The 19384-nt window shown below is 36.8% G+C and overlaps 2 protein-coding genes across 4 annotated transcripts in view; both read left to right on the top strand.

Annotated features, from left to right (window-relative positions):
• The window catches only part of edc4 (enhancer of mRNA decapping 4), a 31822-nt gene extending 25740 nt beyond the window's left edge, over positions 1–6082 (top strand). For all 3 annotated transcript variants that reach the window (XM_084123845.1, XM_084123844.1, XM_084123843.1), the window contains exon 29: positions 3636–6082. In XM_084123845.1, the coding sequence (XP_083979971.1) occupies positions 3636–3819 (184 nt within the window). In that variant the 3' untranslated portion in view covers positions 3820–6082. The remainder of the gene's footprint in view (positions 1–3635) is intronic.
• Positions 6083–6749: 667 nt separating this feature from the next.
• The window catches only part of nrn1la (neuritin 1-like a), a 28597-nt gene continuing 15962 nt past the window's right edge, over positions 6750–19384 (top strand). The window contains exon 1 of the mRNA XM_084123842.1: positions 6750–6918. Within this exon, the coding sequence (XP_083979968.1) occupies positions 6789–6918 (130 nt within the window). The 5' untranslated portion in view covers positions 6750–6788. The remainder of the gene's footprint in view (positions 6919–19384) is intronic.

The raw sequence follows: 19384 nt of genomic DNA, 5'->3' as shown, positions 1-19384 counted from the left end.
ATTTGTACTTGCATGTCAAATTCTTTTTAACACAGTTTGTGCTTGTTATATTAGACATTGGGCGCGAGTTTAGTTGTAAAGCGCGTTTGACACGTGTGGGTGATTTTTAGTTTCACTTTCTCTGGCAGCGCAATCTCAAACACAGCCTAAATATCTCGCCCTTGTGGAGGATAAAATTCGCTCTTCAAACCAATTTACATCAAGTAGAAAACACGAAGATATCATAAAGAGATCGATATCTTCGTGTTTTCCTGCTCTTGTCCCACATCCCTCTCAAAGCGCAGAGCGTATCACGCGTCTTTGTGTGGAAATATAAAACGAGTTGTTTTTTTTTAATAACCCCCCAACCACCGCCGGTAGTTGGTCCATTACCGCGGTGGTAAAAAAACCTGCCACCGTCACAGCCCTAAATATAGGCCTACTAAATCGCCTATAATAAGATAGCCTTGTTTGAAATTCTATATTGACTGGGTTAAATAGAATCGCATTACTAAAAAGAGACTAAAATACAATTTTCATTGACTAAAACTAGACTAAAATGTCATCAGTTTTTGTCGACTAAAACTAGACTAAAATGTCATCAGTTTTCGTTGACTAAAACTAGACTAAAATGTCATCAGTTTTCGTCGACTAAAACTTGACTAGACTAAAAAGAGCATGAATGTGACTAAAACTAATAAAAACTAAAATGACAGCCTGACACAAAGACTAGACTAAAACTAAAATTAAAACAGGCCGCCAAAAACAACACTAGGTCTAGACATGATGGAAATATTTAGCCTATTTGGCTATTTCTGCTGCTTAGGGCTGGTTCACACAGAAAAGCAGTTTTGCTTTGGGAAAAAAGACGCGGGCACAGTGGAATGGGGCAAAAGCGCAAGGTCTCGATACACATCTTTTAAAAGTTGAACTTATTTTAACTTAAGTGCTGCGTTTTTAGAGCGTTGTGTCATGCACGTGATGCTGCAGAAGACGCGAGACTCGAACGCAACGGACATACATTGAAAAATAAAGTAGAGCAGTGGAATGGAAAAAAGTGATTTTCCGGTACAGGATGAGAGCTTATTAATCACGAAAACGATTTATTTTTACTAATTATTTTGTTTCAGTTAGTTTTTCAGTAACTGTTGTTAGTTTCGTTTAGTTTAAATTTTTCATTTGTTGAAATTTCTATTTTATTTCAGTTTCCGAAAAAAAAATGTTGACCAATAGTTTGTCTTAGTTTCAGTTTTCATTTACGAAAATAACCTTGGTCTACGCTTTTATGACCGAAACCATTAGACACCTTCATATGAAAATCAAACTTTGTTTCATTCATATTGCTTCCTTGGATGTGTACATCATGTATTAAATTGAGACTTTCCTTTTATGAATAACATTTATTAATAATATGAAATGTTACTTAACTGCCAAATTAGCATATTTGAATGATTTCTGAAGATTCATGGGACACTGAACGGTTATTTTAAATTGTAATAATATTAGTGTTTTTACTGTATTTTTCTATTAAATATATGCAGTGAGAATAAGAGGCTTTTCAAAAACGTTAAATTAAATTATATAATTATTATTCCAAACTTTTGACCGGTAGTGTGTGTATAATTTAATGGTTCATGAATATTCACTAAGTAATTTGATTGGACGCTCCTGACCAGACAACACTATCATGACCCAATTATTAATCACACACTACACCTTAATTCCATATTGGACATATGATACAGTACATAAGACACATTTGTTTTCCATTTAATAACAGCTTGCCGAGTGCAACAGAATAAAACGAGCAGGGGTCTTGAGGCACATTTAAAATAAAAAAAGTGCATATTCTTTTTTTGATCTTTTTACCTGAACGCTTTGTAATGTGGCGCTCATGGCACGTGATACTGAAAAGCAAGTCTGGAATTAGCACAACAGCTGCTTCACATTATGTAACACTTGAGTATTAAACAACAAAATGCAGTGAACAGTAAAACGAATAATGAAGTGGATGGTTCTGGCTTTGTATTATTTTTGAATTTGGTATTCAAGGCCAGTGTATTTTTTGCTATGTACAGTACAGCAAAATCTCAACTGGTTGACTTGTTTTTAGCATCACACGGTTATGTTCTGTCATACCACCAAGCCCTGTGCGTTGTTCTCCGCAGTGATCCGCTTTTACCTTCGCAAATAAAGGTTAGCACGCAGAATACAAGATGTAAACAGTAATTTTCTGCACAGAGAATGTAATATCTCTCTGGGCCAATAGATTATAGTTGAGATAACAGGACTGTGGGCTTAAATAAATTGGAACAGGGCCTACACATGTGAAAATAGAGCAAACTGCCATGAGGCATGAAAGCTTAGCCATCTGGACAGGACTACACCGCAAAGTCCCGGGGATATTAAGGTCATTGTATTACATTTCCTTTTTTTTATTTTTTATCGGAAGCTTTAACTTAATGATCGCTTGTAAGGTAATTAAGATGACCTCTGTGCAACATACCGCTCAAGTCTCTGGTGGTATCATACAGCAATGTCTATTAATTTTAAAAGACAGATGGAGAGATTTCCCACATAGTTTTCCAGACAGGTGGCATTTTACTAATCCTTGATGGACTTTAAATATAAAAAAAACAAGCAGCCTGGAGAGAAGACCAAAAAAGCTTTACCCTAGAATAGCTTAAAGAAATAACAAACATGTTCTGTTAGTACAGCTGTCAAAAAACCCACCAGATTTGTGTTTGAGGACTGGAATGAATGACTAGTGCTAGTCATTCAAATGATGGGGGGTTTTGAAAGAAATTCATGTTTTTGTTCAGCATGGATGTATTAAATTGATGAAAATTTAAAAAAAAATTTTTTTCATTGAAGCCTGAAATAAAAGGCATATTGAGCAAAGGTTTCTTCTGCACCAAATCAGCATATTAAAATTATTTCTGAAGGACACTGAAGACCGGACTAATGGCTGCTGAAAATTCCGCTATGAAAAGCTCAGACCTCTTGCACTTTTTGAATTTAATATTAATGCATTGTTAGAGGTCTGGCCCAGTGCAAAGTGCTTCCAATATTAATGAGATTTGGCTTCAAAGCAAACTGGTGATCGTAACAGGAGAGATTAAAGGAAATTAGCCTTCCTGCAAAAACACTTTGATGAAATAAATGATGTAAACGGTGCCTCCAGTTGAATCAAAGCCTGATGTAAGAAAACATTGGCTCCTTCGTGACGCGGATGATTGCATGATGGTTGCGATGATGTCAGCAGGTATTTTTCAGTTGTAAGCCAAGGAGCTCTTAAAATGCCTGGAGAAAGCGATTTTTTTTCGGGGTTCCCATTTATTTCAAAGGCGCTTGTTCGGAAGTGCGTACTTTGAAATGTGCCATTTTTGCTCATGGAAGCTCATATCCAGGTTGTTTTGTGTGAAACGCCATTTGACTCGTTTCTCTGATGCCGCGGGGAAAATAAAAAAACACTGACGGCACCACAAACCCTTCTCTAGTGGAGTTAGAAAAGTTGTAGAAATGTTCTTGTTCTTAAGATCCCTGGCAATACTTCTGCAGTAATATAAAATATATATGTTGCAAAAAAAATCTATATCATGAATGGCCATCTTTATAGAAAGATTTTTTATCTCCTTTCTCTCATTCATGTGTAGCTATCTAGAAGATGCTGTGATGAACCTGGACCACGGAGATCCAGTCACCAGAGACCACATGTCTGCAGTGCTGTCCCAGGTACGACAGAAGCTCTTCCACTTCCTGCAGCAGGACGCCCAGAGCCCTCTGAGCAAGCGTGCACGGCGCCTCATGATGATGCTGCAGGGCCTGGTCAATCACTAGAGCCCCTTCGGATCTTCACAACCCGTCGGTCAGCGTCCCGTCATGACCTCGTACCACCCTGCTGTTCGGTTGCTCATCTGTGCTCTGCAGCTTATTGGCTCTCTCCGAAGCACTATTGGGAGTTGTAGTCCAGACTTGGATGTAAAGATATATTGGTGGGTTTGGACTACATCTCCCCATCCTTTCCTTTCTCCTTTCAGGCTTTTTTTTTTTTTGCCTGCACATGTGAAAAATCCTCAGTTAGTATGCAGCACTATCATCAATGCAGAACAGGACATGGGATACTTCAGTTCATTTTCATTGTGTTCAATACCTTGAGACCATGACATCATGGTGTTTTTTGTTGTTTTTTTGGCTTTCATCCTTGACAAGGAATCAGGAACAAGACTGTGGAGAGCATGAGAACGAAACTATAACATGAACACTCCAAGTTTCTGCTGAACGGATGGTTTTCTGGCTGCTCTGCTTTTGTGTTTATTTTGGTGAAGCGCCATTAAATGCTGCAGATATTGGAGACATTATCATCACCTCATGAACATTAGCCCTGTTGGTTATTGATGAAGGTTGTATTTAGGCCACTGATCCTCATCTGACTCGTCTGTTTTGCTGAAAATAATTTGGCCGACATGCTGCTTTCTCATGTCAAGTGGAGCATCAGACATGTTCCTGGAATTTTTTTGTTAATTCTATCGGGATACAAAAAGGTCAAAGCGACATTTCTGTTCTAACAGTTTAACTTCTGGACAATTGCAAAATCATCCCACAGAGTTGATACCATGGTTTCCAATCAACAGAGCCCTGTAAAATATGTTTGAGGGCTTATATTACCAAGGAATGCTAACCACATAGTTATTTAGAATGAACCTCGAGTCCATCACCTGCAGTACAACTGCAAGTCTCTAGAGGGCAGGCATTTATGTATTTTCTTTCTAGTTTTAAATGCTGGCTTCTGTGAATATCTTTTTTTCCCTTTGTTTTCAGGTCTTCTGTGAAATTACACTACTGCGAATGCAACAAGGCTTTTTTTTTTTTTTTTTTCTGTTTCAGTCTGTATCGTAGCCCCCAAATATTTGAAAGTGTTGGAGAAAGTGGCTGAAACTGGCTGGAATGCCTACTTTCTGCTCTGTTCTAGTCAGTTGATTGTATTTGATTTAGACTGAGATTGCCAACACTTGTTATACATTAGGAGGGACTATTTGGTCATGCCCTCTGACAGAGGAAGAACAAAAAAGAAAGTGCCTTATCAGCCTTTTGCGTATCAGATACTGGTAATCGTGTCCTCGGACCCTATGATGGGCGCCACATTGGTGTGTGTGTGTGTGGCCTATCTTTAAGCAAATTTTCTTTCTCACTTTAACACAGAATTGAGGTTAGGAATGGACAGGGTTTTTTCTGAAACATTTCCTTAAAAGTGCTGTAAACCGTGATCTGAGTTTTTTTTTTTTCATCCATTATTTCCTCACAAGTTTCATGCTAATGCAACAAGGAAGTGCCGGCCCGTTGATTGTGTTTGTTAACACATTATTCGTTCCCTATCATCTTTATTTTTAGAGCTGTGCATATTATATCCATAGCCTTTTGCAGCAGTCTGTGTGGCTCATTAGGACATTTTTACAGGGTGTAGGCAATGTGTCCTTTTGCTTTATTCTCTTATGTAAAAAAATGCTCTTTAACAGACATGAGCCTGCTGTGCAATTGAGGATAAATCTGAGGCTCTAATTAGGATATATTAAACTCAGCATGCTTGCATGCTACTGGTGAGAGCCATGTATACACAAGTTAACCTGTTTTTACGAGTTTAACACCCCATTTTGTTCAAGCTCTATAAACCTATATTAATCCCTTTTCATCTTCATTTCACTTTCTTAAATAGTATAGTTTCCAGCAAAGATAACCTGCGATCGGATAGACAGTTTTATGTTATGGTCAGGTTGAAATGTCGAACGTCTTGTCAGTTTTAAGGTTTTGTTGCATTGCGAGAGTAATTGGTTTCGATGCCGTTTTAGACACGTCTGATGATGTTGGGGTTACTGTACTCTAATACATAGCCTTCAGTGTTTGAGGCTTACACAAACTTTTTTTTGCCTCTCAAGAGATTTGCATTGCAGGTTGTGTACGACAATTTAATTGTAATTTTTTTTTCCATTTGTGTTTTGATTTTTGTTCCTTATGTTTGGAATTATGTTGTATATTTTACACTTGTTTCTTTCATCCTAGGCGTTTTTGGAATAAAAAAGGAAAACATTGTTCAATGTTCAGTTAAGACTGTGTTTTCTTTTTCTTGCAATAAGCAGTGGCACCTCCTTACACCTTTCAACATGAATAAAACTTACTTTTATCAAAGTTTAAGTTCTTCATGAAAAAAGACACACATGAACACACAGGCCTGGTTTCACAGATAAGGCTTATATTAGATTAAGCCAGGATTAGGCCTTGGTTTAATTAAGACATTTAAGTAGCTTTTATAAACTTGCATTATTGCATTCAATATACAATCTTAGTACACAAGCAAATATGCAGTTATGATTGATAGAATTTACTTTAACCTAAGTGTAATACTTATTAGTTTAGTAGGAATTTTAGTACGTTTTATCTTCTAATATACAATACAACATAATGCATTACAGATCATTAGTCAATATACACTCAAGCAGGCTACTTTTAAAAAACAAAATATAGATTTAATATGTATGTGATGTATATATGTATGTATGTGCAGGCCTATGTATGTATATGTATATCTGTAGCCTATGTAAGCTACGTGAGCAACTGACGTTAGCATTATGTAATGTTTGCTACTGATTTATTAATGATAGTGTATGTAGACCAGCGTGTAGTAATGCGTGAGTGAAATGAAAAGTTGTGCTTGCTCGAAATAAACCTCCGTGTTCCCGCAGCCTCCTCCCCTTTACTACAAGATACGCGCACTAGTGAATCATTCATCACTCACTCCAGCGCAATGCAAGCTGATGCTCAGAGTTTCTGTTAAACGAACACCTCTGACTGAACTACCTTCAGTTTCTGTGCACTGGAATCTGTTCAGGATGACACCTCTCCTCTGCAACGCCTGCCTCATCTTGCCTGTTGCTTTACATCTGCGTAAGTTGATTTTAATACATTTTCTCAATGTTGCTCGCTCTTTCTTACCAGCACACACCTGAGTGAAATCGCTGGATTTTGTGGTTTTCTCTCAGGCTGCTATGAATCAGCATCCGAGATATTATGAGAAACATAGATCGAGAGAGGTTACCTTAGCGGATTATGTTAGTGCTCATGGGCTGTTTTGCCATTTTAAGCGAGACAGATGAGTTTAAAAATCAGATAAAGCACATACTGGCGTATATAAGCGTGTATCTGTCCAGTTCAGGCTCGAGGAGTTGAGTCAGTCGAGCTCTGGATGTTGCCGGGGCACCGCTGACGTCTCGCTGCTTCTTTGGAGTCAATGCAACTGTGTGTTCATGTGACTTATTTCACCCGAGGATTTTCCCCCGAGGATTTGTGTGTGGGAAAAACACAACGATAGGAACAAATCATGAATAAAGGCATCTGTTCACTCCCTCACAGCTCTTCTCTCCGGAGACAGTATAACCCCCTTTTGCCAATTTACGAAACAAGATGTTATGTGTATGTGGAAATGTGTTTAAACCGTTTTTAGGACTTGAAATCATGAACGATGGTGCATCGTACGGAGTTCTTTATCAGTTCCATTTGACGATTATTAAACTTTTGAGGAAGAATTGTTTGTAAAAAGAAGGGAAAAAAAGAATAATTTAAAAAGATAATTTAAGATTTAAACGGAAGAGATTTAACAAATTAGAAATAGCTAATCTAAATGTAATACAATACTTAAAAGGTGCGCTTAAACCTTTTAATTATTTTACAAAGACATTTTAGAGGCAGTAATGCAAGTAATTTGTCCAAAAATGAATGTAACATCTTTCTTTCTTTCTTTCTTTCTTTCTTTCTTTATAAAGATTAAGATTTAAGTTCTTGGATAATTTCGAGACAGAAAAAGCAATGCAAAAACTTGCGGTTCAGTAAGTGAGTCAGATTACACCAGTAGTGATTTTGATTCACTAAATAAAGAACCGACTCATACGAGTCATTCATTCGTTAATGAATCAAACGTATCGGCTTGTGTAAAAAATCGCATACTCTCTTGAGTAGGTAGGCTACTTATTTGAATAAGTAATTACTTAACTCACGACCGTTAAGATCTATATAGTATGAATGTAGCCTAATCTAGACATAGACATTTGTCATGCTGCCGTCATGTGAACTAGCCTACCAGTAAAGTTGCCGCTTAAGTTACTTAGCATCACTGCCATACACAAATCCTCTCCCGTGGCCTCATGGGATAGTAAAGTGTCCATCAGATGCACACTTCAGAAACTCACCGGGAAGAAGTAGGCCATCCGGGTACTTTTTGCCTACTCTTATGAGTAGCTAGCCTACTGTGAATTCAGACAAAGCCTACTTTTTTTTTTTTTTTTTACATAGGCCTACTGTTTTTCACCTACTGTATAGTAGGGAAGTAGCTAGATGCGATTTCGGATTTTGCCATCTTGTAGCGCTGTATGTTTTTGATTATTTAAAAAGAACAGACTCAAAAGAGTCATTCGCTCAAGATTCAGACTACACTGGTTGAGCTGTATGCGGTTGATTCACTAAAAAGAACCGGTTCATTATCGAGTCATTCGTTCTGACCAGGTTCTGTTTTTTTACAGTCTATGGTTCTGACTACTCTGGGCTGCGCGTTTATGTTCAAATTAAGAACTTTCAGTCAACTGTATAAATCGTTATTTGTCGACGTCTTTTTCATAAAATATTACCATTAAGCATTATGAGAATTCTATTATCACATGATGACTTTTGTTTATAGTGCCTCCACTCCACAACAAGCCACCACAACTGTTTATTTATGAGCTTTTTGTGCCTTTATTAAACAGGACTCTAGAGAGAGACGGGGTTGTTACTTTTTATATTGTTCTCTTCAGAATAGCATTAGAAGAAACTTTATATACGATATACGAAAATATATGTGAATCTTCATCCATGCTGCTTCACTTCTTTATGAACTTAATGCTGCACCACAGTTCCTGCCGAGCCACCCTACATATCATTCATTTACAATGCCATAAAATATGAGCTAGCTATACTTATATGAAATATCAAACATATGTAAGCTAGACTGTCCACGTGATCAAAAACAATCATTAGTTTAAAGTTAGTTGATGTATTTGGCAACACATGGCTTTTGAGAAAAACATTCCCACATTCTCACAAAATGTGCAATTATTAGCAGGTGCTTTTTTAAAACCATAATTTACAATAACTTAGAATCAAATAAGTTTAATGGGGATAGTAGTATACCGTGCATCATTAGAGACCACAAAATAAACCCATGATATTGCAATAATACAATATACATCTATTTTTAGCATGTCTGTCACATTGCCACACTGTAGAAGGCTATATTTTGTAACTACAGATGAGTTGAGACAGTGAACACAGGGGACTTAACTTGTAGAGCAAGTGTGGAAGTGGTTATTTATATATACACAAGTGAATCAGTCTTCAGTGTGAGATCTAGAGTTAAATGAATAATGAAGAGGATTGTCTTTGTTGGAATATGAATGCAGCGTCTGCTGTATTGATGGTTTTTGTGAGTTTACTGCACCACTGAGGATGGACAAGGTCATGGTTTCGATTCTCAGAGAATACATAGTCGCTTTGGATACAAATCTCTCTCTTGCGCTATTACAGGTTAAAAAAAAAAATACTGCATGCAAATAATAGACATTGACATTCACATACAATTATCCTTCATGAAGATTCCAGTGGTATTAGTAATACTTGCAAACCAAAGCACTATTCAGTCCCAAAGTGCTATTTACTGAACGTACAATTCAGTAGTTTATGGAAAAGACAGATTTTTCATGTTGTATTATAAGCAGTTCCTGAACTGTTTTAAATACCTCGCACTGGGGGGTGAGACTTTTTGATTTAGTTTAAATAGAATAATTCATATTTTGGTTGATTTTAGGAGTAGAAGAGAAAATCCTCTCAATCTTTTTGCGCTCTCGTTCTCTCCCCACATCACTTTCATATTCATACGCTTTTGGTTTGAAAATTTAAAGCGTGCTCTGTAGACAGTTCTCCGCATTGAAAGGAGCAGACACGACTTCTGTGTAAAGATAGTTTTAAGACTCCTTAAAAACTAGGACACTAATGTTTACCGCCAAGGATATCATTCTATCTAATGTTCGTTTCTGCAACATTAATTACTCAGTAAACAGGTCTGGTTTGCAGGATAGACAGAAAGAGTACTGTTGATGTACTGTAAAGTGCCAAGGTCTTTCCCTCCCATGCTTTTCACAGAGTGTGTGATAGCAACTTCTGAAGTGTTTGAGACATCAGGACCTGCTTTTAATTATTAATAATATATATACACACATAGAGTGGGGCCTGACATCTGAGGCTTCATTGAAAATCTGGGATTCAAAACTGAATTTAAACCTGTAAACAGATATAAAACGTATAAAATATCACACATTAAACTTATAATATGCAACCGGTCAGTACTCTGATTTAAGTAACAATTATTGGCTCATTTAGTGAGAACTGGTTCATAAGAGTCATTTGTTCGAGAACTGACTGGTCGCATTTAGTCCAGCATTGTTGCACTGAATAACATAAATTGAATCTTAGTAGGCTAAGATGTTTCTGTAACAGAAATGAACATCCAAGAATCATTTAGTTCCTGTATTTATGAGAAAACAAAAAAATGGTTACACTTCGACACATTTTGATGGTCCACTTTAGACATTCTACTAACTATAAGTAACTTTGCAACTACACATCAACTAACTCTCATTAGAGTGTTAGTTGAGTATTATTAGTAGACTGGTAGGGTTAGTAGAATAAGTTGACATGTAGTTGCAAAGTTGCTTATAGTCAGTAGAATGTCTGTTTGAGGACCATCACAATAAAGTGTTAGCAGATATTAAGCAGACAAGTCTACTAATGAGAGTTAGTTGACATGTTGCAAAGTTACTTTAGTTAGAGGAATGTCTAAGTAGACCATCAAAATAAAGTGTTAACCCAAAATATAGAACTCAAATGTGAGGCTTGAGCTGTTTGCCAATTTAACTGTCACCCAAAAGCATAGACTAACATTGATTTTTCTCATATTAAAGTAGAAAACTGCAAAACAGAACCATTTTAAGTAGTCTCAGACTTCAGCCTAACTATATACAAGCAACCTTGTCTCAGTGAGTTTCTGGTCTTTCGTTATAGACTCTGTATATAGCTTAGTCCCCAAATAAGCGCTGTGAAATGAACCAGCAGCTGAGGCGTGACATCCCCTCGACTCCCCACCCCTGTGACACCGGGAATGAATATTCATGAGAAAAGTGACTTACCTCTATTGAAGTTACAGGAACTTGTGTCCTCTAGAACTAATGAATCCTGAGTGATTCAGTGGTGTGAGCATTTGTGTTCATGTGGTTAGTGTGCGTGTACAGGAGAGAGAAAGTCTGAGGGAAAGACAATGACATAACTTGCAGGGGTAATTAAAGGCAGCTGAATTGGACGCAGACTCTGCAGTGCATAAGGATCATGTGTTTTCAGCCGAATGTACAAGGTCACTGCAGTCCATCTCCCAGGTGGTAAATTTTGTGTGGGTTGCATATCTGCATCAGAGGTAAGAAGCTCGCTGAGTCCCTCGGGACATATGGAGGCTAAATGTGCTGCCAAATACGGTCATCACACTTTTTTTGTTGCACTTTTTTACAACTAAAAAGACTATGGGAAGAAAGTCTTTCATAAAGTCATCATAATGTTACAATACAAACTGATTTTTCCTGTCACACATGCTGACTTTGGATTCTCCTCCTGTAACTATAATGGATGAAGTGCACTGGCCAAATTAAGTTCGGCTTGAAATGGACGTTTCGATAGTCTTTTCTTCCCTATTGAGATGTATATATCTGAGTGAAACGGCTTTTTGAACAAGAAAATATGTAGGGCGGGACTTTATTGGATTGTTGTGGTTTGTTATTGGTCAATCTCATGTGAGTGACAGGTTTTCCCGCCCTCGTGAAAGGAGATGTCGCTGCAAGAGTGAGGGGAAGTCATTTTGATTAAAGATTACAAGGGCACATGAATTAAAAAATAATGATGTGTACGGAATCTACGGATGAATCATTTATAATAATTACTACAATATTCCATAAAAACAAGAATTTTCCATTTTGATTTCATAATGAACTTAAGCCAGTTGAGCTGTTGCTTTTTATTATTATTATAGAGAGTTAGAAAGACATCAACTATCTGAGTGAAAGGGCCAAATAGTCCTTCAGGTTTGTCTTTCCTGTTACGGTGGCGCTGTGGAGGTGGACATAAAGAAAGATTAATATGGCTGTCAGGTTTGTTTGATCACGGTTGACTGACTGCTCCCTCAATGGCTAACCCTTTGAACCAGTTGAGCTGAGACACGTACACTCGCTGTGGTTTTCCGTAAAAACAGCCATTGTATGACAAGCATGGATAGTTTGACAGAGATGATCTGAAGAGAAAGGAACACCATAAAAACAGGTCTCACAGGATTGGGAAAACAACACCCAGAATGGACAGAGAGGAAGATAAGGAAGTTTAGTTGTGAACAGAATACAAAAAATTAAAGAATACACAATTAGAGATGAGATGAGATGAGATGAGACATTACAAGGCAAAAGGAGAAGATTAAAAAAAAAATGAGAGAAGAAATGAACTGTCAAGATGAGATTAGTAATGATGAGACCAGGAAACGAGACAAGATGGGAAAAGTGACGAGATGAGAAGACAATACCAGGCAAAACGAGAAGACGAGGAGAAATAAGTAAAGATAAGCCAAGGAGACGAGACAAGAAGAGAGAAGAGAAGAGACCAGATGAGAGAAGAGATGAGATGAAAAGACATGAGACAAGGAGACAAGATGAGAGAAGAAATTTAATGAGATGTCAAGATGAGGAGACATGAATAATGATGAGACAAGGAGAAGAGAGAAGGAGAAAAGTGAAGAGATGAGGAGACAAGAGAATACGTGAGACGAGGTAAGACTGCAAAATTAAAAGAGGTGAGACAAGAGACGTGGAAAAAGAGAAGAGTGCGGAAAACAAGAAGAGAGAATAGACAGAGAAGATGTGAGAAGGGAAGAGATGAGGAGACAAGAGAAAAGAAGGGATTAGATGAGATGAGCCAAGAGAAGTGGAGTGATGAGGAGACGAGATGAGATGGAAAGACATGAGACAAGGAGACAAGATGAGAGAAGAAATAAAATGAGATGAGTCAAGATGAGGACACATGAATAATGATGGGACAAGGAGATGAGAGAAGGAGAGAAGTTAAAAGATGAGCAGACAAGACGAGAATAAAGAGATGGGACAAGACTGCAAAATTAAAAGAGTTGAGACAAGAAATGAGGAAAGAGAGAAGGAGAACAGGAAGAGACAAGATGAGAGAAGGGAAGAGATGAGGAGACAGGACAATAGAAGAGAAGAGATGAGACAAGAAGAGAGAAGTAAAGAGACAAGATAAGAAGACGAGATGAGCTGAAAAAACAGAAGAGAAGGAGACAAGATGAGAGAAGAAATTAAATTAGATGAGTCAAGATAAGGAGAAATTAGTAATGATGAGACGAGGAGAAGAGAGAAGAAGATAAGTGAATAGATGAGAAAACCTCGTGAGAAACCCCAAGAGTGCAAAATTAAAAGAGTTGAGACAAGAGATGAGGAAAAAGAGATGAGTGCGGAAAACAAGAAGAGAGAAGAGACAAGATGAGAGAAGGGAAGAGATGAGGAGACAAGACAAAAGAAGAGATGAGATGAGAGAAGGCAAGAGATGAGGAGACAAAACAATAGAAGAGATGAGATGATATGATATGACAGGAGAGGAGACAAGACGAGAGAAGAAATGAAATGAGATGCGTTACGACAGGGTGAATGATGAGTAATGATGAGACAAGGAGACGAGACAGGAGAAGAGAAGAGATTATATGAGATGAAAAATGAACAGATGAGGAGAAATAAGACAAGAGAACAGAACGGGACAGTAAAATGGATAAGGATTGTGCAGACAGGAAGAGAGGAGAGAGGAGAAGAATGCTGCAGCCTTTGGAGAGAAGATTGCCGCACTTGGAAGAGGCCCAGCCTGTGTGCCTGGAAGCATGCACTAACCCTGATAAGTTACAGCTGGGAACTTCAATGTTGCAGTCGATAAAAACTCATTAGACCAGGACTGGGTCACTGTGTTAGTGTCCAGTGCAATGAACCTCGCATTTACTCTCCATCAGAGAGGACGAGAGGAACGTCTATTGATCTTAGCAGTAAGCTCATTTATTTGGTGGATGGAAAATAGTTTCAACATGGCCTCAACGCTCACCCCAGCTAGGGTCCACAGTCTCCAGGCCATGCACTCGAGGGAAGGAGAAATACAGGAAAGGGTAGAGAACAGGACATTCGTTCTAACAGTGGGTGTCAGTGTACATTTAGAAAGACCTCGACTTCTCTCCTGTGTGAAGACTTAAGTCAGGGGTTTGAGTGCTACTTTTGTTTAGCACGGGCCCGTCGCCAGAATATACAGCCTTACAGCTCCAATTCTGTCATTATTGTAGAACACAATCTACTTCCAGGAAATCTGCTTCTGTTCCTCTGACACTGCCTGGGAGGAGAGAACTATCCCCTGCCCAGAATAGCATCTCCACCTGTTTGAGTCTCCCTGAAAGCCTTCCCTGGGTCCCAACTTCCAACCCCAAAAAGTTGATTTCATTGCCTCAGAGTCTTTCTTATTAGAACTATTGAGGTTAAAGCATGTTAAAACAAATTTAAGGTGGCGTCTGATTCCCTGCTCTGCATCTGAAAAAAAAAAACATTTTCAAATGCAGACTTTGCACCACTCTGGTGGGCTTGTTTGTCTTGGTTTTCCCGTGTTTCAAGTCAGTAGAGACTGTGATGGTATCAGACTTGCTCTTTAATTACAGAAGACCTATTTATACTTATGTATTGCCTTACATAAGATCTGTACATAAACTATATCACAATCATGAATCTTTAATGGTGTAAGCTAGGTGGATTCCCCTGTCAAGTTTCAATTGTAAATAATGTAAAGCTGCTTCGCCAGATGTTTCTGTCTGGCCTTCAAAAAGACCTTGACTGCATTCATTCTCTAGTCCGTTCTCTGCATACTGTGCAATGAAAATCACATTTGTGTTACCAGTGAGTTATAATGCTTACAAAAAGCATTATAAGTCATCTTTGCTAATTTAGCTGTCTAATATATCCCCTTTTTGAAGTTTACTTTTAACAGTGAGTACATAAAATTCTATAAGTTGTACAAGAAACAAAGCCAAAACAATCTTATTAGCATAAATCTCATACAACAGTAGTTTATTACACCGCTCTCTGGAATACTTCATTCTGATTGGTCAATGGCATTCAGCGCTCAGATATTTATCAGACAGATCATACGAATAATTTAAGTGTTTGTCTTGATGAGATGAAATAATTCAACTCAAACTATTATTTGATGTCCACATATTGATTTATTGATTTATTTGGTGTCTTGCCATATAATAGGCTCTGCATTGGGGACCTGTCATGTTTATTTGGCGATAATGACCGGCTAAAGCACATTTTCCCCTATTTAACCAAAGGATCACAATCTAGCGGTTTTGTTAGATGTGCCATTTACACCAATCATCATTTCAAATGGTCCTGTTTATCATTTTATCATAATTTATCATCAGTTTCTTTGATCATCCTTTAATAAAGCATTCTGCTGATTAGATTTTGCACTGCCCCTGCTATGAATCTGTTCAATAACATAATTGTTTTTTTCTGCACTTGTTCAAATTGAATGCCAATGCCAAGTGGTCACCAAAAGAGGTTCAATTATTGTGTGGCCTATTTCATAGAACAGCGTTGCAGGTTTCTATGAAAAATAAAAATATGTTCTGGTTATTTCCTATTAAATAGCATTGAAAAAAACATTATGACTCACTGGCTTGTATAGTACAGAGCTCTTAGTATTTAGCCTTGCTGCCTCTTTTCCTGGCTTAACAGCCATTCAGAATTTTTCTTTTTCTAAATTTAAACCCACTGTTTCTATAGTTTCTGAATCTCTATTCTCATCAATATGAGGGAGTGAAAAGTTCAAGGGGCAGGTGCATTTATGTTACAGTGATAACAAGAGTGCATCATAGGTCAATGAAGATTCATAATGTGAATAGAGCACAAGAGCCCATATTTCAGTGGCCTTGGCTCAGTAATTTTCCTGTTCATTTACTTCATGGAGATTAAAAATATTCTTCAGTAAAGTTTTCTAAGCCTTGAACAAACCAACAAGCTCTGAAAGAAATCATAACATTTGATTCCAAGCAACAAACTATTTGAAAATTGTATGGTACAAGACGTAAAGTGTACATTTATAAGACAAAGACTCATTTCATGAAGCATTGCAAATTACATACAAATAGAATATAAGTTTATGTTAAATATTCAGGTGTATACAAATATGTATGGATTCGAGAATGTAGGAAGACTGACTCGAATATGTCATTGTCACGTTTTGGTTTATTTTCTGTTTTCATGGACTTTGTATTTCCTGTTTCCCAAGTTACTGACTGTTTCTATGGTTACTAATTATGCCCTTACAAAAAAATAAGTATACTTAAAAAGTTAATTTTATTAATATTTAAGTAAAGGTCAAGTATATTTTAAATATACTTTAAGTAGTAGCCTAAGTATACTAATATCAATGTACTTGTTGTATACTTGTAATTGTATTTCAGTACTTCGGACTAAATTGGCTCACTTTTTAGTGTGTAAAAGTATACTTTTAAGTATACTTTAATTGTAACAGTACTACTTTTTCATTTCTACTGCAACTATATTTACTACAAGTGAACTTATAGGTATACTGATAGTTTACTAGTTAAATACTTATAGCACATTTTTTAGATTATGAAAGTACACTTTCTAGTTTTATACTGCAGGTATACTTGTAAGTATTTTTTAAGTGAACTTAACATCATACTTATAGTTTACTGTTATATTATTTTTGAACTTTATGTATACTACTATGTTCCTATTTATTTTTATTTTGTATACTTGAAATATACCTTTAACTGTACGTTAAGTAGATTTGAAGTAAATTTCTTATGTACTCTATCATTGGACTACACAAAAATTCACATGCTCAGAATTAGGAACATATCTGTTTTTTTTATGAATCAATATTTTCAAACAATGTAAGTTTATAATACAGTACGTAAATCTTTGTGAAATTTTTTTTTTTAATAGGCTACACAAAAATGATTTGTTGAATTTAATCAGTTTTTTTATGGTAAGTGGTTGCACACAATTGATTTTAGCTACAGTTAAACAAATGCATTAAGTTGAACTAAAATTGATTAAGTTCAACTTAATGCATTTGTTTAAATGTAGCTAAAATCAATTGTGTGCAACCACTTACCATAAATTTATTTATTAAATTCAACGAATCATTTTTTTTCAGTATACTTACTTTTAAGTAGGCCTATCTCGATCAAAAGATTGAGTACAAGTATAGACCTTTTGTAGCCCCGCCCCTTTTCAGCGCTGGACTTGTTGTGTTCTGTCTTCCGGTTTGTATTTCCACAGCATGAAGGTAAGATTTTACGGATTTAAGAATTTATGAATGAACCGCTGGTTTTAAAATCATCCCGGTCTACTGACATTTGTTATGAAGTCCACTTCAAACATTACAATGCTCATGATAACTTTCACTAACTCTACACTAAGTAAATCCACTTCACCAGCTGATTACTAAACAATTACTAATTATTCGACAGCGATGTCATAGAAATGAGTTACCGCAAAAACAGAAGTCAAAGTATAGTGTAATTTTAAGTATATTTATGAAGTACATAAAAAGTATACTTTCTTATTTTAGTTTAAAAGAAGTATACTAATAGCACACTTGAATAAACTTCTTTTTTGTGAGGGTGTTCTTCACCTGTGTCCTATTTAGTTGCTCATTTGCTCTGGTATATTTCCCTGTGTTTCTGTCTTGAGTTATTGTCTTGGTTTAGCAAAGCTGTTACACTGCGTTTGGATTTGATTTACCTGTATTGTCTTTATTCATTAAAACTGCTGCAAAAGCAGCGGTGTTACTATCCAGAGATGGGAATTTGGGTGGGCAATATGAGAACAAATAAAATTAAAATGGAGGCAGCAGCGGTTCCAGACAGTGCCACATACTGTGAAGCCAATACTACAAAACAAACAGACAAAAAAAAATGAAGCTATAAAAAAGAAAGAATATGAAGATAAAAATGTTTGTTCATCAAATCCAATCAAAGCATAAACCTCCGATCTACAACTGGCTGGGCTGAAAGCACTTCTGGACGCCCACCTCTCTGTCCAATTAAGTATGATTTCTTTATATATATAAATGAATTGTTAAGTTAATCAAACTGACTTATGGCTTGTACAGAAGCATATCATCAATTCCCAACCTTGGAGCTCATGGTAGGTCAGGTCTGTGTAGAAAGGTTTATGAGTTAACATTAAAATCAATTTCTCTATGAGAAAATAAATGGGAACCCTGAACCCTACTGTTGCTCTCTATTGAAATGTAATTGAGAACCACTTTATCCCTATCATGGATCATCTCTAATCCCTAGCCTGTTGATTTATTTATTTTATTCCTTGTCTATACACCACTGCAAAAACGCTCAAATCAGTGTGGCTGGAAATCACAATGATTATTTTTGGAGTGCAGATTTTTGCGGTGTATTTACTTTACATTCCAGACTCCTCCTTAATGAAGTAAGTGAGGTTTTCATATTCAGTATAAAGAAGGCTGACTTCACAACATGGCCAGATGAAAGAACATTTAAAAAACAGAATTTGCATATGATCAAAAGGCTCTTGGGAATCTTTTCCTCCTTCGGATTGGGAGTACAGGGAGAGATGGATATTAAGGCCTAATATCAGAGCTTTAATGTAGTCATAATTTTTCACCGTCTGACTGAAATGAGAGGGGAGAGTTTTAAACGTTCAGTTAAACATGACTGATGCGTTCAAGTTTTGCATCCTAATTGTGTTTTGCTGCTTCTAGACGATACCCCACCCCAAAGCCCCCGCAGACTGCTCCTTTTGATTGTTTGAATATTGTCTTGTTTAATCACTACCCTATTTCTTGTTCTACCAAAGAGATTAGATGTTGGAATATTACATACCGGTTTGTTTATTCACAGCTTTTCGGAGGATTTTATTAGACTCGGGTGAAATAGAGACCAGGGAAATCACACCAACATGTCAAAGGGCTTTTGATTTAGCATAAAAACTATTATTCTTTGTTCTCTCTTCCTCTGTCACTGTATAAAGACAGCTCCCGTTAGCTTCTTACAGAGACTACATTTAAAATAGCAGAGAATCAAAGGGATTTTTTTGTCTTGATGACACTTCTAAGACTTTCATGTGAATACATGATCTGTTCATGTAAATGGGTCTGGAAGAAAGATGAACTGCACAGTTTGAGT

This window comes from Abramis brama (assembly GCF_963993115.1).
Source record: "Abramis brama genome assembly, chromosome: 9".
Classification (NCBI taxonomy): Eukaryota; Metazoa; Chordata; class Actinopteri; order Cypriniformes; family Leuciscidae; genus Abramis; species Abramis brama.
The sequence above is the reverse complement of the archived record's forward strand: the minus strand, read 5'-3'. Positions and strand labels throughout refer to the sequence as shown.